Source organism: Monodelphis domestica, chromosome 1 (genome assembly GCF_027887165.1).
Source record: "Monodelphis domestica isolate mMonDom1 chromosome 1, mMonDom1.pri, whole genome shotgun sequence".
Lineage (NCBI taxonomy): Eukaryota > Metazoa > Chordata > Mammalia > Didelphimorphia > Didelphidae > Monodelphis > Monodelphis domestica.
Window position 1 is genome coordinate 445,403,116 of NC_077227.1, and position 23,439 is coordinate 445,426,554.

At 42.3% G+C, this 23,439-nt stretch overlaps 1 protein-coding gene across 4 annotated transcripts in view; it reads right to left on the minus strand.

Annotated features, from left to right (window-relative positions):
* The window catches only part of ZNF423 (zinc finger protein 423), a 441,008-nt gene that overhangs the window by 28,869 nt on the left and 388,700 nt on the right, over positions 1-23,439 (minus strand). For all 4 annotated transcript variants that reach the window (XM_007474837.2, XM_016424091.2, XM_016424089.2 and 1 more), the window contains one exon: positions 1,236-1,367. In XM_007474837.2, coding sequence (XP_007474899.1) covers positions 1,236-1,367 — 132 coding nt within the window. The remainder of the gene's footprint in view (positions 1-1,235; positions 1,368-23,439) is intronic.

Consider the following 23,439-nt stretch of genomic DNA (forward strand, 5'->3'; position numbering starts at 1 on the left):
CCAAATCACTGGAAGAATAGTGGAGTCAGTCCATCGGCCAAAGCATGGGGCTGGGGAGGGGCAATCCCCAGGGGAGATTATCCCCATCAGCGTCAGCGGGCACAGGTGGCCCAAGCCATGGGCCAAGAGGAGCTTAGAAAGGCAGCCTGGGACAGGGTGGAGGAGGGAATGGAGCCAACCCTGGGAGGCTGGGGGGTGTGGGGTGTGGCAATGAATCAGAAGACAGGCTCCAAGGAAAAAATGGGAGCCGCATCAACGCGGTAAGAAAACTCAGCGACAACACGAAGGATTCGAGTGAGAACTTTCTAGCAATGCTAAATTATTACATAAAGATCTGAAAAACCAAGGCAGAGGGGGGGTGAAAGCCTGAAAATGTCTTGGGATGATGTTCCACCCAAAGGAGACATGCATCCCATGTAACAAGGCTGCCTCTGAAGTACCAGGGGGACAGAAGCGCTTTTAGAAATGCAAAGCACTAGTCACGAAGTAGCCGCAAAAGTCAAGTCTAGATGCCTAATGCAGTCCCAACCAGCACCAGGCATCCTCCTAGTTCCCAGCTTATACCTTTGTTGGTTACCCAAAACATCTACGAAAGAGCAATATTATACCAAGGTCATCTGTGACAACGTGGCTCCTCTCAGCAATGCAGTGATCTGAGGCAGTCCTGAAAGACTCATGATGGGAAATGCTCTCCACTTCGAGAGGAAGCATGTTGGAGTCAGCTTTCTTATTAGTGTACTTTTTATTTTATTTTGGGGGGTTGCTTATATATGTGCGCTCTTATCATGAGGACCAATATAGAAGTGGGTTTTGCGTAACAATAAAAAATGAAGTGATAATAAGGAGTTAGGAGGACAATAATAATACTAACTCATGTTTCTAAAGCCCTTTAAGGTTTACTAGGAAGTTTTAGCACAGTGAAACAGGTAGCTCTAGTATTACTCCCATACCGTAGATGAAAAAACTGAGGCCCAGAGAGGTTAAGGAATTTAACCAAAGTGACAGCGCTAGTCAGTAGAAGAATAAGGATCAGAACCCAGGCTCTGTGACTTCAGGACCCGTATCCTTTTGTCTACAAGGAACTTTTAACAGCGATCCCGAGGCCTTCAGAGACATGCAGAGAATTCAGGCAGGAGAAGGTCTACGGAGAGTCTCTGCCTCCCTCTTACTCCATCCCCAAACAAGCACCGGGCTTTGACCACTCTCTTTCCCCCGGACCATCAGGGAGGCCTTACCTGTAAAGCAAACGGGGCATTTGAACGTGCCTCCCATTCCCTCGAAGCTGTGCTCGATCAGGTGACAAAGAAGCTTGGCCGGAGAGTCAAACATCTGGTTACACAGCTTGCATTCGTGATTGATGCCTTCCTCTGCAAGGTTCAAATGATACAACTTGTTAGTGACACAGCAGATTAGCGTCTGGAAGGCAGGAGGCTGTGAGGCACGGCTTCCCCTACAATCCACCTAGGCAACGGCTCTTGCACCCCCCTCCCTGCAGCCCCTGCGCCACCCAGCCCAAGCCTGACGCGAAACACTGGCTGTAGGACTGGACACGGTTTGGGTCTCGATGGCCATTGTTCTCAGTGCCTCATGCCTAGTTCTTAGCACTGCATTTTAGGAGGCACCCTGGAACCGTCCTGAAAAGGTGGTGACAAGGAGATCCAGAGCGTGGAATGAGAGTGTGCGAAACATCTAAGCATCTCCGGCTTGTAGGATGCGGGTCAGGGCAGGGCCATGAGCTCTGTCTTCTGAGATGAAGGCATTAACCAACGAAAGAATCAGGAAAAATTTCTTGTACAAAGTGGCACAGAAGATATGGTCAGCTAGGTAACTCAGTGGATAAAGAGCCAGGTCTGGAGACAGGAGGTCTTGGATTCAAATGTGTGACCCTGGGCAAGTCACTTAACCTCTACTGCCTAGCCTTTATCACTCTTCTACCTTGGAACGGACACCTATAAATTCTAAGGCAGAGAGTGAGGGTTAAAAAAAAAAGGTGAACCCTAAAGGGGTTCCAAAATTTGGATGAAAAAGGGAAAAGATTCCAGGCAATTACAAGGATAGTCAGTGCAAAAGTATGGGCATTGAGAGAAGGAAGGAAGGAAGGAAGGAAGGAAGGAAGGAAGGAAGGAAGGAAGGAAGGAAGGAAGGAAGGAAGGAAGGAAGGAAGGAAGGAAGGAAGGAAGGAAGGAAGGAAGGAAGGAAGGAAGGAAGGAAGGAAGGAAGGAAGGAAGGAAGGAAGGAGGGAAGGAGGGAAGGAGGGAAGGAGGGAAGGAGGGAAGGAGGGAAGGAGGGAAGGAGGGAAGGAGGGAAGGAGGGAAGGAGGGAGGGAAGGAAGGAAGGAAGGAAGGAAGGAAGGAAGGAAGGAAGGAAGGAAGGAAGGAAGGAAGGAAGGAAGGAAGGAAGGAAGGAAGGAAGGAAGGAAGGAAGGAAGGAAGGAAGGAAGGAAGGAAGGAAGGAAGGAAGGAAGGAAGGAAGGAAGGAAGGAAGGAAGGAAGGAAGGAAGGAAGGAAGGAAGGAAGGTTAATGAAGATTTTTCTAGTGGCAGTTAGGTACCTGAGTAGATAGAGAACCAGGCTTGGACATGCGAGATCCTGGATTCAAATCTAGCCCCAGACACTTCTAGCTGTATAATCCTGGGCAAGTAACTTAACCCCCAATTGCCTAGCTTTTACCACTTTTCTACCTTGGAAACAATAATTTCTATCAATTCTAAGACAGAAAGTAGGGTTGTTTTTTTAAGCTTTCTATGCAAAGCACTACTACTGTGGGTGAAAATGGAAAATTAAGACAGCACCTGTTCTCAAGGAACATGTTCTAATGTGGGAGATGGCACATATGGAAGATTTTAGCTACAAGGAAGAGGGAAAGATCCCAGGGTTTTAGGGAATGATAGCAAAGCAGATGTTGCTGCTGCTTCTTATTTAAATGTCATTTCCACTGATAAAATTCTCTCAATTTCTGATGGATCTGAAGAGGGACATGGTCAGACTTATGCTTTAAGAATATCACTCTGGCAGCTGTGTAAATGGATTGAAGAAAGGAGAGAGGCCAGTGCAAGAGTGAGAACAGAATAAGGACCTACACTAAGGTGGCTATGGTTGGGATGAGGACCAAGTGGACAATGATGCAAAAAAGGAGTTAGAATCAACAAGACTTGGCAACTGATTGGATATGGGGGTGAGTGAAAGCAGAATGGAAGATTTCTAGAAATCAAAAAAGAGGCAGATTTCACCTCAATACAAAGAAAAACTTCTTCACAAGAGGAGAAGCCTAGAAATGGAACAGTCTGTGAATGTATTGAGTTACCTATTCCTGGAGCGACTATAGTAAGGGCTGGGTGGCTCTTTGTCAGGGATCTCAGTAGAGGGGATGGATTTCTGACTCAATGTGGATTAGATGAGATACCTGAGGGCTCTTCCAGCCCTGAGATGCTGCTACATGCATGATTTTAGGAGCATAGCTAAGTCATCATCTTATGACCTGAATGCATTGCCTCTTAAATGCATTAAAGGAGAATGGCCAGTGGTACAGATGATCCCAAACCACAGATGGTCCAAGAGATATTTACATTTAACTCTGAAATGCTTTTTGTGATTGACTGATTAACAGAACTGACCTACCTGAAAACAGATGGTTTAGGCTAATATTAAAACAAGAGGGTATTGCATTTGTAATCAGAAGACACATTTTATATAATTCCAGCACTGTTGTTTACTAACAGAGTGACATTGGACAAATCATTTCTTTCTGGTCCTCAACTTTCTCATCTGTAAGATATGAGTATTCAACTAATGTTGCTTTAGCTCAAAATTTTATGACAATGAGTTTTCAATTACTGAGAAGAGCTCAGTAGTGAACTGGGTGTCAAAGGGAAATTGGGTCTTAGATTTTTTAAATTTGCCAAAGAAAATTCAGGAGCTCCTTCCTTTTTTGTCTTTGCAGTCTCAGCACTTAGCACAGTGACTGGCATACAGTAAATAGGAAATAAATGCTTTTTGATTAATTATGATCTCTTACTCTCTACTGAAGGGAGAAAAAAAATCCAGTTATCTATCCAACTTGAGATTTTCTATACCTCAAATCTTGGGTAAATAATTTCTCCTTTCTGAGCCTCAGTATTCTTTTCTGTAAAATAAGGTAGTTAAACATGGTAATCTCTAAGGTACTTTCTAGTTTTAGAATCTATGAACCCAAATCCTCATTCCAATCACATGCCAACTACCCTTTGTCCTTAAGGTCAAGTAATGGATATCAGTTTCCATTATGAGCAGAGAAAGAGAGAAATGGTTATGGTGTGTAAGAGTCAAGGACCTGCATTTATTTCTCAGGGTATTCTAACTCTTTTCATGGGAAAATTAGCCCAAACAACAAATAAAAGTAGCCTGAAATTCCCTGAAAACCCAGAAACCAGGAGTCATCTTGGAAAGAACTGCATTGCTTGCTGGAAGAAAAAAGGACACATCCGATCTGGGATTATAGGGTCTATTTCTGCATCTCCCAATATCAGGATGAGGATGAGAACTGAAAGAGGCACCAGGTAGGTACCCAACTTCTAGTGTAGGCAGTAACTAAACCATGACATACACAGATACCAGGCGGGCTTGCCCCACATAACACACCGGCTGTAATCTACTGGGTATTTGACATGTCTCAGGAGCTGCTGCAACTAGGACATCTGTGCAGATCTGAGGTCCAAGTGAAATCTTCATTTAAAAGAAAAAATTTCATTGAAAAGAAAAGTTTCTGTGCCTGAGGCTGCCTTAGTGCCCACATGGGAAGACACACACACATACACACACACACACACGCCAGGCTCATTCACACCCCTTCCATTCTTGGGGTGAGGCTGTGTTTTATCTCCATTAGAAAAGTCAACCTTATACAAAAGGGGAACTGACAACCACTTAAAGGATAGGGCTTCAGAAGCTCAAGAAGACCCCATTAGCTCAAGATACCTCCAGATATCTATGGGTCAGAAGTCTGTCCTGGCAAGACCTGAAATTACACTATTATAGATCGGTACCATTCTGTCTTAAAGGCTTCTGGGTCTCTCAGTTAGAAAACATATATTCCCAGAACATTTTAGGCCATTACCAGACATTAACACCTTAGCCCTAGAGAGCTGTGGGTAGATTGGTTTATCAGATGGCTTTCTAACTAGGACATCTACAAGGGATCAGGATGCTCCCCCAGTAATGAGATCTACCAATGGGAAACAACTAGGAGAAAGTGAGTGGTTCAGAGAGGGGAAGAAACACTCCTGATTTCACCACTGAACCTGGGCCCAGTCCAGATTATGATGATGGGACTGTTGGGGAGTTTAAAGGAAGAGGCATCAGTTAAGATATTGCTTCCCAAACCTCATGCCAACTTCTCCTGGTCAACCAGCAGCCCCACTATGCTCAAGCTTTGTTCAGTGTTGGAAAAGCAGCAAGAGTTCACAGGATAACTGGCTAGAGCAGGTAAAGACCTCACAGGTAACTTATTTAATTTAACCCCTTTATTTCACAAATGAATGGCCTATGGTCCAAAGGGATCAATTAATTTATCCAGAGAAACAGAACTGATATTAAATGCAATTTAATGACACATCTAGTACTCCTTCCAAGGTACTTTCTACACTACCTCCTTGGGGAGGAGAATAATATGCTATTCCCTGAATGAGGGCCAAATTCATCTTGGGCTACTTGGGTATTTGGCTGATTTGAAAGCATTTAACTTTTGAAGTAGCAGTGGCAGCTGTAGTAGCAGTGGTGGTAGTAGTCGTAGTAGTAGTAGTCGTAGTAGTAGTCGTAGTAGTAGTAGTAGTAGTAGTAGTAGTAGTAGTAGTAGTAGTAGTAGTAGTAGTAGTAGTAGTAGTAGTAGTAGTAGTAGCAGCAGCAGCAGTAGCAGCAGCAGCAGCAGCAGCAACAGTGGTGGTGGTAGCAGCAGCAGCAGCAGTCAAGTTTTAGATGTGGCAATTTATACTTAATCATCAGGCCTTCTAGACCCACAGACAGGTGTGTATGGTGGGTAGGGCATAGAGTTAAGTTATTCTGGATGCAATGCTGCTTTCAACATTTACTTACTAGTCATGGGACTCAACTTCTCTGTTCTAAATTTAAGTTTCCTCATTTATAAAAAGGGGGAAATATCTACAGTTCACAGAATTGCTGAAGGATTTTATAAATGTTATGCCATGGCTATTCCAATGGACAAATAACAAACTGATTTTAGCAGACAACACAGAGCAGTGGGCTCTACCCAAAACCTCTCCAAAGGTTATAATAAACAAACGCTTTTCATCCTTTATCATAGCTGGCTCATCCCACCTCTTTCCTGAAAGTCTTCCCCCACCAGGAGCTTACACCAAACTTCCTTTCTTCTGTTTGTACCACTTAGGATGGAAGTCAATCATACGTTGCCTCCCATTGTTATTAAACTGTTTTATGTACTCCCATCTTGTGTCCCCAACAGAACCGGAACTCTTTGAGATGCGTCCTGTTTCTTCTGACAGGACAGAGTCCCAAGCATGCCAAGGACTGAGCACAAAGAACATTCTCAAGCCACATGATGTGCTAGAAAAAGTAAGAGACCAGTTGTCAGGAGATCGAGGTTCTAGTTTAAGTTCTACAAATCCATGTGGGGCTTCCCCTTTCTCCACCTCAGTTTCCTCAACTGTCAAATGAGAAGGTTGAACTAGTTGGTCCCTGCAGTCTCTTCGAGCTCTGCTACTCTACGACTCCATGAGTCTATCCACACTGAATAGAAATCCCTCCTGGGTAATTTTATACGTGCACACACACACACACACACACACACACACACACACACACACACACACACACACACACACTCTCTCTCTCTCTCTCTCACTCTCCCCTCCCCACTTGCTCTGCACCCCACCTAGGTTTCCCATCTCCCCCCTCCATTCCCTGCTGATCTCCAGCCCTGAGCCAGTCCTCAGGGCTGCCACGCTAAACCTAGGAAAGGACGATTTACGAGGGAAATGCCGAACAGGAGCCCTTACCCACTTTGCTGTGAATGGAGACATGACCGTCTGATGCACAAACACGAAGAGGACAAAGAAAGCCCCTGCAACTTATAAATCAGAGAAATCATGTCTGACATTCACTTTCCATTCTCTGAGTGCCGGGCTATTCATCAATCCATTCTCCTCTGATTCATACTACCTCCACCAGGTAAGGAAAACACTAATATTCAGAAATATGCACACGCAAACACCTCTGGAATTAAAAGCTCAGGTACCGGCTGTCTAAATGCCTGTAATTTACATCAGAACACCGTCCAATATCTGCATGTGTCAATATAAGTCTCTGGCTAATTATTACAAGGGCCTCACAGTCAATTAGGTGTTTCCAGTTCTATTTCTTCCCTCTCCTCCCAGCCCCTCCATATATTTTTAAAGAGTTAAACCCTAGAAGAGAAACAAAAATAAAATAAACTAAAAATGGGATGAAAAATAATAAAGCGTAATGGGTTCCTGCGGATCTGGGAATCTCTCCCACTCGAGGCGAGACCTTTTGATTTGCAAATCCACTTCTGAATTATAAGGCCTTCTCCTCACTGGCAGGGGGTTTGGATACACTCCCACAGGAGTCCATTATGTGTTTCTCTGTCTATAAAACCATCCAACAAAAAAAGAGAGAGAGGGGGGAGGAAAGGGGGAGTGGAGGTTGGGGAGGAAAGGAGATGACTACCATGGTTAGCTGAAGAAATGTTTCTTTTTCATGCATATACATCCCCCTCCCCAAACTATGAAAATGCCCAAGGATAGGGCTAAAATTGCCACCATAATCACTCTCTCCTCACTGGCATTTACAGCCTCTCTCATTCTGAACAGCCACAGATAGCTGCACCTTTAGAGAATAACTTTCTTGAATTATATAAGAGCAAACAGCCGCACGGAAGCCACCTCTGAGCCAAGTGACAAAGCTCTGTCTGGGAGACCACACACTCCACTCAGGCGTGGGGCACTGGGCTTTTGTGAGTGAAAACACACAATCACTCTTCCGATTTCGCTCATTTCTCTCCTCACTACCAGCCCCCCCACCCACTTTTTTCTTCTAGTAACACATGACAGACATCTGTAAGAGAGACCCACATAACTGACAAATTATACAGCCCCACTCATTTGTAAAATAAAATGCAGATTTCAACTCCTTCCTGGGGTAGATCTCTCCTGCTCCCACATAAGTGAGGTCTGGCACAGGAAACCGATTGATTTATTATTTGGAGATAGTTGTTTTGTTGGGGTTTTTTTTAAACGACGAACAAACACAAACCAGCAAATATGATCCCAAGGTTCCTCTCTCTCTCTTCTCCCCCCCACCCCTTCTTCTAGGCTTGAGAATAATAAGCGTTAATTTTACACTACATTTCTCAAAAAAATAATAGGATGTGCTCTCGCTTAAAACAAGCTGGCCTGCTGGATTCTTTCAGGCTGAAACTGTGTCAACCCAAAAGAGGAGCGGAGTGCTTTGTGTAAAAGTGTCGTGGGGAGATGATAGTATCCTGTAATGTTCTCAGTACCTACTTTTGTCTCCAAAAGCATTTGATCCCTGGCAGACACATACTTATTTCCATACTGGTCTTGGGGGAAGCCAGAAGGAATGAGAGCTGATTATCAGAATCCTGAAGGTGAAACCTGGGTGGAACCCGCTGATGTCAAAGGCAGGCATTTGTATAAATTTGGAGGTACATAATTTACTGCCTGTTAGCGAGGATTAGCGGGTTGCAGTGACCCAAACGGGCTGTGCTGGTAAGGTGCCAGGGCATTGTTCTTAAGTTCAAACACATTTGAGTGTGACGGGTGCTAGACACATTGATAGGCCATGGAATGCCACTCGTAGTGGGAGGCTGCCTGGCCCATTTTAGACTGGAGACATGCTTCTCCTTGAAGCCATTTCCCTAGAGGCAACTTGGGTTTGTTGCACACAGTCATGGGCCACTAAGACTAGGAAAGAGCTAGGAAGTGCCGTCTCCTAATGAGAATATGATATAATAAACAATGCATGCATATATGTTTGCATGTATGCATGTATGGTTCAAACATGGACTTTATGCTAATAATGATAACAGACCTCACTGAGTCCAATCCTCATCCCTCATTTCAGATAAGAAAATTGAGGCCCAGAGAAGTGAGATAATTTGCCCCAGGTCCCAAACATCGGAGAATTCTGCAGAAAGGAAAATCTGGCAAAAAAAAAAAACTGCAAGAAGTGACACTTATGAGTCAATGAAAAAGACAGAGCAGAAAAAGGATAGACTCTGAAGTTTGAAGAACTAGGTTTAAATCTTGCTCCGATGCATAATTGTCTACTTGGCCCTACGTTATGTAGTCTCCCTAAGATGCACAAGTTGGATTAAACAGCCTCAGAATTCCCTTGCAGCTTTAACTCTCTGCCCTCATGATCCAAAGTAGCTAATTCGGCACCAAAGACAAAGCATGCTCTCCTGCTGGCACAGAATTGAAGACAAGTATTTTCTTTGCTTTTCTGCATTCCCTCAGCTCTAGGTGCCCTCTGCAAGTACTGCCTCATTCTTGCTGAAGCTCTGCCAGTGGGCATGGGTGCCCTCTCTCTCTCCACCTAAGAGAGCTGAGCAATAAAGGGGGTGGGGGAGAGAATAATCTATTTTTACCAGCTGTTAGAAATTAGAAAGGCAATGGGAGTGGGGAGACTCTCAGCTATATGGGACAGGTAACAGAGTTGATCTAAAACTCATTCCTTGACTAAAACGGTCAATCCCAGGCAGTGGCACATATTTGCTTCAATGTTAGACTGAGGTGAGAAGGAGGCGCAATCTTGCTGTCGTGGAGCGATGGAATCCCTCAATTACTCCTACTTGTAATGAACTTTGCCAGATTGAAATTCCACAGCACCAGACACCAAGAAGCCACTGATCATGCCCCGAAGAGACCAGACTGAGGGAGCTTCCAATGAGTGCTGGGAGAAATGCTTTCACTGGGTCAGACAAATGGATACCAGGGAAAAAAATACATGGCTTCAGGAATAAAGGGGGAGGAGGAGAGCCCATTTGTTCACTGGAGCAAATGAGGATTTAAGAGGGCAATCTGGGAGGAGGAAAGACACAAGGAGATGACCCTACTGACACCATCCTAATAAATGGCTGTAACAGGCTAGGAGATGGGATTGTGAAATACAGTACAATAGGGATCTCGGCCCTTTGTTTCCCATAATGAACAAAGAGTGTACAGTCTCAACAGAATGGTGGGGTGGGGGCAGCAATAACATCTCTATAGCCACATCAGGCTGTTTATTTATTGATTTGTCATTAAATACCAGAAAGAAATTCATCAAGCCAGGCTTGGGAATGGTGTGGGGATGGATGGTGAAGATGGGGGAAAAGGTGAAAGCAGAAATTTACAGTGGGAATAGATGAAGGTCAAAGCAGAAAAGAGGGTCTTAGAAAATGTGGTGTTTTTTTTTTAATTGGGGGGAACACATCCATCAGAAAAAAGGGGATGGGAAGTCACTGAGGATGTGTGTGTGTGTGTGTGTGTGTGTGTGTGTGTGTGTGTGCGCACACGAAATGGGGGAGAGAGAGTGCCCAATACAACTAGCCCCACAACATTAAGAGCCTCCCAGCAATTTAACACCACTTGTCACTCAGCAAAGGCAGCCCTTGCTGGACAGCACACACCTCCACAACCATTTTCTGCTTAGATATTTTTACTAATTAATCCAGGAGGACTCAATGCGCCCTTCCTCCCACCCCAAGGGAATGCCTTCCCAGGCCTTTCTGTTGAGGAGGGACCCAGCTCCCAGGGTCCCAAGTGTCTCAGGAAGACATAAACGAGCTCTGGCAGCCTGAACCGGGGCCCCACCGGGATGTGGAGACTCTTCAAAACAGAACCCTGACAATTAAGCAGTCTGAGTTTTGAAAGGCCTGGGATTGATGGCGTGGACAGTGAAAATATCACCTGGGGAGCTGGGTGTAGTCCTCCGAGGGTTGCCTGAGGTCAGTTGCCATGGCAACGCAGAATGAGCTCAACCTTGTAACTGACCCTTATCTTTTTTTGATCTGTGGGCCACTTGGGGCCAGGGCTGGAAATCAACTGGAAAATAATCCGGTCACATATCAGAAAGAAAACTATTTATACTTATTTATCTAGGTACCACCAATATCTTGCTTTGACAACTATGCCACATTAAACGGGCGTCTTGCCACAATGGCAAAGCGGCCTTGCACAATGATGTTTTGGGACTGGATGGAGGACCACCAAATTCCTCCCAACTCTGAGCAAAATGTACCTGGTCCACATGTGTGAATGATTGAGGCTGAATGTGAACAAAGAGAGAGAAAAATCAAGCCTTTTACACCACTGTTTAATACTACTGGTGGTTAACTGATGCTCTTGGCTTCTACCTTCTAGCACAATAAACAAGAAAGGCCCACAAAGTGCACAAAATAGGCTATGGGGGCAGCTGCTCTTGATTTATGCTGAAGTATATAGTTTAAAACTGGGTCTGATGAATTTGATTTTTTATTATTTTTTTGTTCTGGGCCAAGAAGAGTTTGAGACAGATGTGCATCTCCATTAACATCTGGGTAACAGTCTTGGGAAAGATGTTTTAAAGAAAGACTGCAAAGAAGAAGGCCAAAGCAGGACTTCATTTCCATTCTCCAGGCAGGATTAAACCAGCCTCACAAGATATTGAGTCCCTCCTATCTGAGTTTTCCTGAATGAAGCTGAAAACAGTCCAAGGCTTGCTTCTGGATGGTGTTATTTCATATTAAATGCAAATTAAATTAAACGTTTTTCTGTTTTCCAAAACTCTAAACTGGAGACTCCAGATGATTGGTTGGATCAGATACCAGGGGCCAATTCCCTCCTGAGGTGAAGGAAACTGGATCATGGATGGGGGTTGGCTAAGCTCAAGAAGGATAACATGAAAACCTGCTACAGATTCATCATCCCAACAAATGGAGTATCTCTTATTCTTTCATCTGCTCCTTTTTTTCCCCCACCCATTCTTTGGTTCAAAAAAGAAGAGGTGTCGGGCCTGGGATCCAGAAGCCCTAGTCTGTAAGCCTTGGCTTTCCTGCTAGCTTTAACATGTGTTAAAGTTGTCTGCCTCAGAAATGGCATCAATGTCTTGGGGAGTGAGGAGGAGTCTGTAGTAGGAAGTTTGAGCCATTCATTTTCTCTTTCATTTTCTATGAAATGGGGAGAATAATACTTTCTTTCAGGACTGTTGTGAGGTCAGGATTTTATAATAGATTCAAAATCACTTTGGAGAGGCAAAAACCATTATACCAACATGAAGAATGATAATGAATATTACTATTATTACAAGCATAGCTCTCTAGCCTCCAGATCAGAGCCCAGGGTGTTGTAAATTTGCAATGGCAGAGGCCTCTATGGGTTTTCTCTGGGGGTAGGAGAATTCTATCCCTCCTCCAAGAGCCCTAGCCAACAGAGGATTTCATCCCATGTGGCCATGGAGAGGGGGAATATTATTGCATTCTGGGGAGCTGGAACAAAAGCACTGCTTCTATCATCTGCTAAACAAATAGCACATTGGGATATGTAAGTGGAAAGAGAGCCAGGCCTCAACTTGGAAGGAACCTGGGTTCAAATCAGATCTCAGATACTTCCTAGCTGTGTGACCCTGGGCAAGTCATTTAACCCCAATTGTCTAGCCCATACCAGTCTTCTGCCTTGGAATCTATATTTAATATTGATTCTAAGACAGAGGGTAGAGTTAAAAAAAAAAAGCAAACCAAAATGGACACCTAGGATAGCCACTTGTAGACAATGGACTCCTATAATCATCATGAAACATGTGCCCCAATAGGAAGTATGTTTCTATATGAATGATTAAATGGGGTAAAATCAGATTTTAAACCAATGCATGTTTGAGGGGCTGATTATACCAGTTATGTATGTGCCAGGCACAATGGCATGCCCTGCAGATACACATAGAAATTTTAAAAAGCATTTAAGAGCCTAGTATGTGACAGACACTATGCTAAAAGTTGAGCCTATAAAGACATAAATGAAACCGTTCCCTCATTCAAGGGGGTTATATTCTACACTAGGAGATTACAGATGTAATATATTGGCTGTTGTTTCTTTAGGTCAAACTGTTAGCCATTTTCCTCTTTCTTTTTCATTTCAAAATTTAGACAAAATCTTCATAAAGAGCACAAACAATGGCAGGGGGCATGCTCGATGTGACAGAAAAAGCATTATTGTGGGTGGGGGCTGCTTTTTGGTTTGCAAAGATGTATTTAAGATTCCTACCTTTTTCAATAATTTTAAAAGGTAGGACTTTTTAAAATTCTGACTTCCACATTCTCCTTTTCTTCCTCTCTCCCCTTCCCCCCCCCACCCATTGAGAAGGCAGGCAAGCAAATTCATACCCATTCTATATGTGAAATCATGAAAAATATATTTCCATGGTAGCCATGTTTAAAGAAAAATAAAGTAAAAAAGATGTTTCAATCTGCACTCCAGAGTTTATCGATTTTCTCTCTGGAGGTGGACAGCATATTTCATTGTGAGAAGCACTGGGTTTTAAGTAGGGGATCTATATCTGAATTCCAACTCTGTTATTTAGTAACCTGTGTGATCTTGAATGAGTCCCTTAACCACTGGGAGCCTCAGTTTGTTCTTTTCACAATGAGAAGGGTAGCTCACATGATCTCTCCAAGGCTTCCTCTGGCTCTAAATTCTATCATCCTGTGATCTCCTGACTTAAGCTACAACTTAGAGCTCTGTCCATCTGACTTACCCTAGGTCTTATCCAACCCTTTCATGACAACTGTCTAGCTCAGAGGCTCCCAACACTCCAAATTTAAGTTTCCAAAACAAATAGCAGCATACCTAGAATCACTTCAATTCAACAAATATTTCTGAAGTGTCTGTCTACCTACAGTGTTTGAGGCAATATGCTAGACCCTGGTAACAAGAAGACAAATATGATATAGTTTCTGCCCTCAGAGAGCTTAAATTCTCCTGGAATTCACTTTGCTATATATAGGTTGTGAATGAAATAACCTTAGCTGGACAAGAATGTGGCCCAAGAGGGCTAACTCGGGTTAAGAGTTATCCAAAAAAGTTTCAAACCTTGTTGTGAGGTAAGCCAGCCTCCAACAGGGGATGGGGTCTTGGAGGTGGGATGGTGTTGGCAAAATGATGGATGGGACCCAGCTTTCACATTCAACCACAGCACAGGTTTCACAGGATAAACTTCTCTGCCTTGGCTGAGGCCTGGTTTTATTTTATACCCTCATGAGCACACATCTACTTGGCACACAGTTTCATTCTCAACATACATGTTTCCTTGGAACCTAACAACAGACAGGAAGCCTAGGGAAGATAGTCAATGAAACATTGTTGCTAAGGGCAGGATCAGTGGATAGAATCAACATGACAGAGATATAGGTTAGGGAATTCAGAGCACAGATTTGCCAGAAGTTTTTATGCCTAGAAGAGAGGGTCGAATCTAAGTGTGCATATAAGAATCCTTAGGTTTAATTTTGTGAGTGGAATCTCCTGGTAATATCCTGGGGGGAAAGAGTGGGACATCTATATTAACCTTGTAAGCATGTTGCTCTCATCTATTTTTCCTGAGGCTAAGTAAGAATAATACTCATGGTAATTCCAATAATAAGGGGGTGTTAATAATGAAAGTCACTTAGGGGGTTTCAATGGGTGTTTCCATCCTTCCTGGGGGTTGCTTTGCAGTACCTGGTTTCCACATGGACTGTGTCAAACAGTGTGGTCTTTGATGGCTCCCGGCAAAAACTGTCTATGATTTAGAGGAATTTCTCCCCCAAGCATGTGACAACTACCCCAGGTGGAATGGGCAGAGGACAACTTGTTGCAAGGGCCAAGAAGGCAGCTCAAGCAGGCATTGTGGAGAACTGACAGTTTGGTCAGACATCAAAAATGCCAAAGTTGCCCACTGTCTCCCAGGTCATCCCAAGTTACCCTGAATTCTCTCCTGCTACCAGACTTGGATGACTGTCTTGCCATTGAACTTGGCTGACAACTTTGTACAACTCTGCCTCATTTAAATCCAATTAAGAAGTTTCTTGATTTGTTTCTTGATTAAGAAACAAATCAAGACATTACCCCATGATATCAGTGCTTTTCTTCAAAACAAAGGATGAACAACTCTAGTTGTTCTGGTCTGGTCATAGAAAAGAAGGGATTCAGTAGCTTGGAATTTACTGAACCAAACAGGAAAAGACTACATCTATGCTTGGAATGGCAGAAATTTAAAACTTTCCCAAGTACTTTCTTCTCTTTATGCCCAGAGCACAGCCAATGTTTAATTATTAGAAGTCCAGAGTCATTCATCTCAGAGATCCTGAAGGATTCACTGATTAAGAATAGAGCCCTGATAGGTGAGGTTTTTGTTTATCTATTTTAGGTTTGGTTTTGTTGACTATATATTGCCCCAAACCATTACATGCCACGTCATTTCTTAGAAATTTCCAAACCATGCCCCCTTCCTCCTTACTATCCAATCCCATCCACTTTTCTAGCTGTCCATTAGAATGTAAGATCTTTGAAGACAGGGGATTGTCTTACTTTCTTATATTTGTCAACCCATATTTTAGCGTACTACTTGCTTTGTTTTAAGTACTCAATGTATATTTTCTCATTCAATCATTCATTCAAATGTGATATACTCATACTGAAGTGAGCTGGAGATCAGCAGATTAAAGTTTTCCACTCTGAGGAAACCCACCATAAATCTATCATGTTAATAATCCTCAGATTAATAACCTCTAATAGTATACAATTAACATGATAGACTGCAAAAGAGCGGTTGTCACCTATCTTCTCAGTGATACATGGATTACAGTGGCCGTATAAACTTCCACTACAGTTACCCCACAAGCTGTTGAAACCATTTCCAAGCCAGATCGCTCTCATTAGCACACTAACATACAGACTCAGACAACATTTTTAAATTATCTCCATGATGGTCTTTAAACATAACTGCTCCTAGAGTTATGATTTTGGGCAATAAAAAGCTAGCCAGAACTCAGCTTCAAATTTTTGTCTGGCAGCTAGCTACCTCCTCCAAGAAGACTTCCTAGATCGATCCATTCTGGCTATGAATTTGCAATATGCATACTATTCATAAAGACCTATAAATTATCACATGGGAGGGCTGATAAAGAGAGAACTGAAATTCTTTTGTTTTTCAATATATCTAAACATATATTTGATTGATTGAATGTTTCCCTCTTCAAAATAGCTAACATGAAAGATTATACACTTATTCCAAAAATTTAATAACTGAATGAAAAAATTTAGAGCTAGTATATAAATAGTGCAAGAAAATCAGTCCCATTATCTTCAACATCTTGCATGTGCTTTCACATTCCTATATTTAAATTTTTGCATATTTTCACACCAAAAGTCTCTCTGTTCTCAACCCTTTCTCTTTTCTTTCTCCTTTCTACTCTCCCCTTTTGTCTCTCCTCTTCCTTCCTTCTTTTCTCTGTCCTCCCTTTTCTAAAACTTCCTCTCCCCCTTTTCTCTTTTTCAATCTCCAAATATGACTTCTTTTTTTTCTCAAATTTCTCTCTGCCCTTTTCTACTCCACATCTTTCTCCCACTTCTGTCTCCCCTATTCTCTCTCAACTCTTGCTTTTATCACCTCTTCCCTCCCTGTTTTCTGGAATTCCCCCATATCTTTTCTTGTCCCTCTTCCTCTTCCAACCCTGTCTTTTCTTTCCTTTCTAGATCAAAACATAAGTTTGTGTAGACCATTTCTGTATTGGGTCCAAATGAATTTCCAAGTCCACCCCACCCTCTTTTTGAACATCAGATTGTTTGTTGACAGACTTAGTTTCCACAGCTGAGTCTGCCACAAAAGAGCTATGAAGCCCAGGGAGGCATTATCAAGGAGGGAGTGGGCAGGATCTCCTCTGAGAACTGAAAAAGGAAAGAAAAAGGGCTATGTGAGATGGTATAATCAACATTACTGGCCAGAGGTAATACTTGGTCACAGAATCTGAGAGGTCACAAGTCCTCAGTCACAAGACAAATTCACAGTCAAGTTCAGATTAGAAATCATTTACTAAGTTTCACTGTGTAGATTTTCTTGGTGATGGTGTAGAAACAAGGTTTAGATAAGATATGATCCTTGCCCTCATGAAGTTTACAGTCAAGAATGGGATAAAAATACAGAACACACAGCAAAGTAACAAAACTCTCTGGATTTTTATGGTACTATAATCTTCTGTCTGACTGACACTTCATACATCTTTGATTGATCCAGATCATGCCTGCTAACCTTAGGTGTCCCCTAATATTTTAATTGTATATAGAGTGCTGGTCCAGGAATCAGGAAGTCATGAATTCAAATCTAGCCACAGGCACTTACTAATTGTTATGAGAAAATCACAATCTCTCTTTGTCTCAGTTGCCATAATAATAATATCTGCTTCCCAGAGTTGTTGAGAAGAAAAAAAAAAGAAATCATATTTGTAAAGTGCTTAACAAATGTAAGTGCTAAGTAATTGTTATTATTAATAACAATAATAATTTGATTTTTATCAGTCTGGTTATTTTCCTGAAATTTATACAGATCATAATTTCTCATGCCTGGAATTCTCTCCCATCTCGTCTCAGTCTTCTGGTTTCCTTTGAATGTCCAGGCAAATCCTACCTTCTAAAACAGTAATGGTGATCCTTTAAGAGATCTAGTGCCACCCCCCTCAACTCCTCCCCTCCAGCACCTTACCCCAGAGAGGTGAGGGCGGAAGCGATCTCATTGGGCTGCTGACCAGAGAGGTGGGGGAAGGGAACACTCCCACCTACCTACCCCCTCCCTCTGGCATTCTAGTAACGACTACAGGTGTGCCCAGATAGGGCTCTATGTGCCCTTTCTGGCACATGTGCCATAGGTTTGCCATCATAGTTCTAAAAGAAGCCTTTTCCCTAATCTTCTCAATTCTAGACCCTTCCTTCTGGAATTCTCCCCAATTTTTGTCCAGAGTTGCAGGTGTGTTATCTTTCTCACTAGACTTGGAGCTTCCTCAGGGCAAGGACTATATTTTATCTTTATATGTATGCTTAGCACAATGCCTGGCATACAGCAGACCACATTGTAAATGAATCCTCCTTGACAACTCTAAGCCTAAGAAGATGGTTTTCATGCAAACAAAAATAAATCCATTAATTATCAGCCAGACATCTAGTGATAAAATCCTCCAGAATTGGTCAGGGTGCTCCCTGGAAAACAGACATGCAAGTCCATCATGGAGTCTCTATCAGAAGCCTCTCAAACTTGATGAAATCAGTCCAAAATTATGTTTTACTAACCCAGCTACTAGGAAGCCAAGATCCCCTCTCAGTCATAAGCATCAAAGAAAGGTGTCAGTGGAAAAAGCAAGTAGACATTGGGGGTTCTGTGTAGCTTTAAGGAATACTGATAAAGATGCCCACAGCTTTCTTTTCTTCTTAAATTAAAACACCTACACACACACACACACACACACACACACACACACACACACACACACACAAACACACATATACACACCACACAATCATCATCCTTCTAAACTTCTCTTCTGTCTTTGAAACTATCATTCATCACTGTCTATCAAGATTTTTATGGTACTATTCTCTTCTGTCTGACTGTCCCTTCTCACCTTTGATAGATCTTCATCCAGGTCATCCTACTAACCTCAGGTGTCCTCCAAGGCTCTGTCTTTGGCCCTGTTTTCTTCTCCCTTTAAACTAACTTGGCAATTTTTATTAATTCCCATGGATTCAATTATCATCTCTATACAAATAACTCTAGTTCTATTTATCTAGTGCTAACCTTTCTCCTGATCTCCAGTCTCACATCTCCAACTGCCTACTAGACATTCCAAATTCTGTGTGGACATCTTAAATTCAACATCTCCAAAACTAATTTCCTTGTTGTTACTCTAACAAGCCAGATGCTCCATCTACTATCTCAAAGTCTTTTCAATGCCTTGAAGGCTTTCCCTCCCCTGGTCTCTGCTTACAGGCTTCATTCAAAACTCAGTGCAAATTCTACCTTCTCCAAGAACTCTTTCTTAGTTTACCTGGATTCTAATGCGTCCCCCTAGGAGATTACTTCCACATACCATATTTGTAAAAATATATCTTTATGTACATAGTTGTATGCAGGTTATTTCCCAGATTAGAAAGGCAGTTTCTTGAAGGTAAGGGCAGTTTTTACCTTTCCTTGTATCTTTAGAACTTAACACAGGACCTGCCACATAATAAACATTTTTTGCAACGTGATGGAAAATTTCTCCTCCTCAGTGGGACATACCTAATTCCATTGTCCCCTGGTATGGCTAAATCAAACAAAACTTGAGTACCCTAACTGACAATGACTCCTGGGCCCCCAACATCTGAGCAGCTGGGAAAAACATAAACAGTAACAGGAAGCAGCTTAGAGAAAAAAAGTGTGGAGTAACTGCTGAGAAGGGTAGGGAGGGGGTGTGGGGAAATGATGAGGAGAGCCATCTCCAGGGCTGGCGAATTAGACAGCTTTTCATATTTCCATACCAAGTCAGTGAGCAGAGCAGCTGTCATTAGTGCTGATGAGAGTTGCTCAGCTCAAGGCCCATGCACCAAGGCAAGAATGAACTTCTCACAATGGCTCAGGATTGTTATTCATTTTTTTTCCATGTTTAAAGGATGTTAACAACAAAAAAGCATCTCTTTCAATCTACCATTATTTTCTTTAAAAAAAAAACAAAATAAACAAACAAACCCTTACCTTCCATCTTGGAATTAATACTGTATATTGGCTCCATAGAAGAAGAGTGGTAAGGGCTAGGCAATGGGGGTTAAGTGACTTGCACAGGGTCACACAACTCTTCCATGACTTCCCAGGCTTACTGTCATCATGCAAGTCCAGAAGCCTAGATTACACCCACCTAGCAGGTTTCCCTCAAAGCGTGCAGTGGTAGAAAGATGACTGAATTTGGGACTTGGGTTCAAATCCAAATTCTGTCTCTTACCCTCTTTATAATTAGGGGAAAATCACTTCATCTTTCTAAGCCTATTTGATCATCAGTAAAAGGGTGATTAAGAGGGGCAATTAGGTAGCATCTCCTCTCCCATCTAGCTCCAAATCTATGACCTTGTGCTCATTGGTGATCTAGACTATACTATACAACCTGACAAATTAACACCCCCAGAGGACCAACTTTGACCACATCACCACCTCTCTTTGCAGGATTTGCAGTGATGGCTTCCTATTGCCTTAGCAAGTCAGGATTCTTCAACCTGGCTTTCAGAGTCTTCTATAATTGAGTTCCGCCCCGTCAAGACAGCTTTAATTGAGACTATTTTCTACTATGAGTCTTCCACCCATATCTGGCTTATCTCCTCACTATTCAACCTCCTCATTATGTACAAAGTGTAGTAGGCTCATTCCTGCCTCTAAAACTTTCTTCTTGAAGTTTCCTTGCCTTTCTTCTTAACATTTTCAAATCCTTTTTGCCCTTCCTTATCCAAGGCAAGTCTCAGCTAATCCTCCAAGAAACATTCCTTGATTTCTCTAGCCTACATTAATGTTTCCTGTTTACAAAATTCCTATTGAACTTCTAGGACTTGCTGTTTGCATATAAGCAGGTGCACTCCAAACTGTTTTCTCATATTTTCATGAATATAAATGAGCCTTATCTTCACAAAAAAAGAGTAAAAGCTTTTTTGAGGGCAGAATATGCGTTATGCATCTTCTATGTCCCCAAGCTCAAGACTGGACACAGAGGATATGTTCATTGACTCCTTAATGAGTATTTATTGGCTCTAAGTGCCAGCAAAGAGAAATATCAGAGCCCAGAAAAGCCTTTTTGGAGCCCCAAGCTGTTCTATCAGTTTTTCTGTCCATACAATGAGTTGGTCATGGCCTAGTCAGACTTTGGCAATGACATTGGCTAGGGCTAACAAAAAAGTACTGATGGATCAGACAGCCCTTACCTACTTCATGAATTCACCAGGTTTTGATCCCTTGCTTCATGCACCAACTCCTAAAGAAAGACTTCCCCAATTCTCCTACTAGTTAATATTTGCTGTCCGCAGATTATCTTGACTATACTTATCTGTGTACAATATATTCTGCTCTCCCCCCAACATTTCTGATTGAATATAGACTCACTGAGGGCAGGAACTGTCTTTCGTTTTGTTGTGCCATTGTATCAGGTAGCTAGATGGCCCAGTGAATATATGATTCAATCTACCCTCAAAGATTTAAGCGCTGTGTGACAGTGGGCAAACTGCTTACCTTCTCTGTCTCACCTTGCTCAGGAGATAATAATAGTGCCTACTTCACAGAATTGTTATGAAGATTCAGTGATATAATGGATGTTGGAACTTCAAAACCTTATATAAATTCTAGCTATTATTATCGTGTCAGCAGCACTAAGCCCAGTGTCTTGTACCTCCTAAGTGCTTAATAAATATTCTTTGGATTGCATTGGATCATCAGTTCTAGGAAGGACCCAGGTGAAAAACCTGGATATCAACCCACTATTTCCTGCTCTGGCTTTTAAAAGAAAAAAAAAACAGAACAGTATCTCCTTATCCCCATAAAGGGAAAATACATTCTCTTTTGTTAATTATTTCATGGGATAGAGACATATCAGGAGCTCTGGAAATACCAGCTGAGTTGCTGAGGGAGTAACTGATGAAGTTATATAGTCAGGCAATACCCCCACTCCCCCCCCGGATAAAAAAAAAGGACCTTAATTTCCTTTTTTAAATGAAGACATACATAGACTTTTCAATTGGGGAACCATTTGTCTTGTCACCCCCAAAGCAACAAATGAAAAGGTTCCAGGTGAAGGAAACTCTTAAGTGAAGACTAAGGAGAGAGAGACGTCCAGAGTGGGCTCTATAACACTTCCCTTTATTCTGTCAAAGGGAATGGGCGAATTGATCTCAGGTCAATCAAGCTATCTTCCTGGAGGGGCATTTTCAGTTTCTTAGGAATCTCTTGGTAAGGAATCAAAAGATCTGGTTACTGGTCCTAGATCAGTCATGATGTGGTCTTAAGCAACTCTTCTTTCTTTCTCTAGCCCTGATTTTTTCTCATCTTTAATGCATTACAAAGAAATGGAATTCTTGAAGGCAGTGGCAAATTTTTTTAAATTCTGATGCCCTCTCTAAAGTCTAATAATCTGGGATTCTACTCTAGCAGACAGTAGTCAGTCAGCCCATAAATACTTATTAGATACCTACTATGTGTCAGGCACTATGCTAAGCAGTGGGAATAGAAAGAAAAACAAAAGACAGTCCTTACTCTTACAATAAATAGCTTGGTGTTTTTCAGATTCTAAAAGGATGAAGTCAGAGTGATATATGGTTATACTCTAAAGAAGGCAGTTACTTTCCTGATCCCCTCAATGCTCCATTTCCCCAGCCCTTGGAAATGTATCTACATTGTAAATGTGTTGCATTTACTTATTTGAGGAACAGGTGGTTTTCTCCCAGTAGAAGGCAAGTTTTCAATCAGGCCAAGGACACATGACTACTTCATTTTTGTCTTTGATCTTCCGCACCTAGCACAGTGTCCATATTCCCTCCCTTCCCCTCAGCCCCACTCCAATCAGTGGTTAGTAAATATTTCCTGAATTAAACTAAATGGAATCCTATATAGGCAAGTCAGAGGTCCTGGCAGGGGCAAGAAGAGCCATTCTTTCCACTGCTGAAGGTCAGTTCTATGATCCATGCTCAAACCATTTTTTAACAACAAACGGATTCCCCTGCAGCCGGATTGGAGTCACTGTTTCTGGGTATGTCAACAGAAATGTCATAGAAGACCTTTTTGAGCTAAAGTTCCATGGAAGAAAGGGCTCTGTTTTTTATCAGCTATTGCAAGGCTAACTGGCATCTAGCTTAGAGTTGTAAACAATTCTACCAAGCCAGGAACTGAAATGAAAAACAATAATGGGGGAGAAAGGGGGGTGGCTGGGAGGAGATGGAACAGAACAAGGAAAGTCAGTGCCAGAACCAGAGAGAAATACAGGTCAAGGTCCTAAGGAAAAGATGTTAGAGTACGAAGGCAAGCTTCCAAGTGTCTAAGCACTAGGGAAGTCTGGGAAGATCACCAGCATTACATGGAGAACCCAAAGATTTTAAGTATTGTTGCCATATGGTATAACAACAACAACTACTACAACTACCACCACAACTTTTCTACTTTAAAATAAATACATTAAGATAAAACTTCAAATTTTGCAAAGGGCTTTACATAGGTAAACCTTGCCCCAACGTGCTCCACTGGACAGCTCCCCCGCTAAGCCCTGACAGATGCATAGGGACTTTTGGCTCTCTGATATTATTTGATAGTAGAGATGATGAATGTTATAATAATGGTGAAGCATTTTCCAAACCCAAGATTCTGGGATTCCGGCAGTCTTGAGCAGTCTATGCATGGTTGGCATATTATG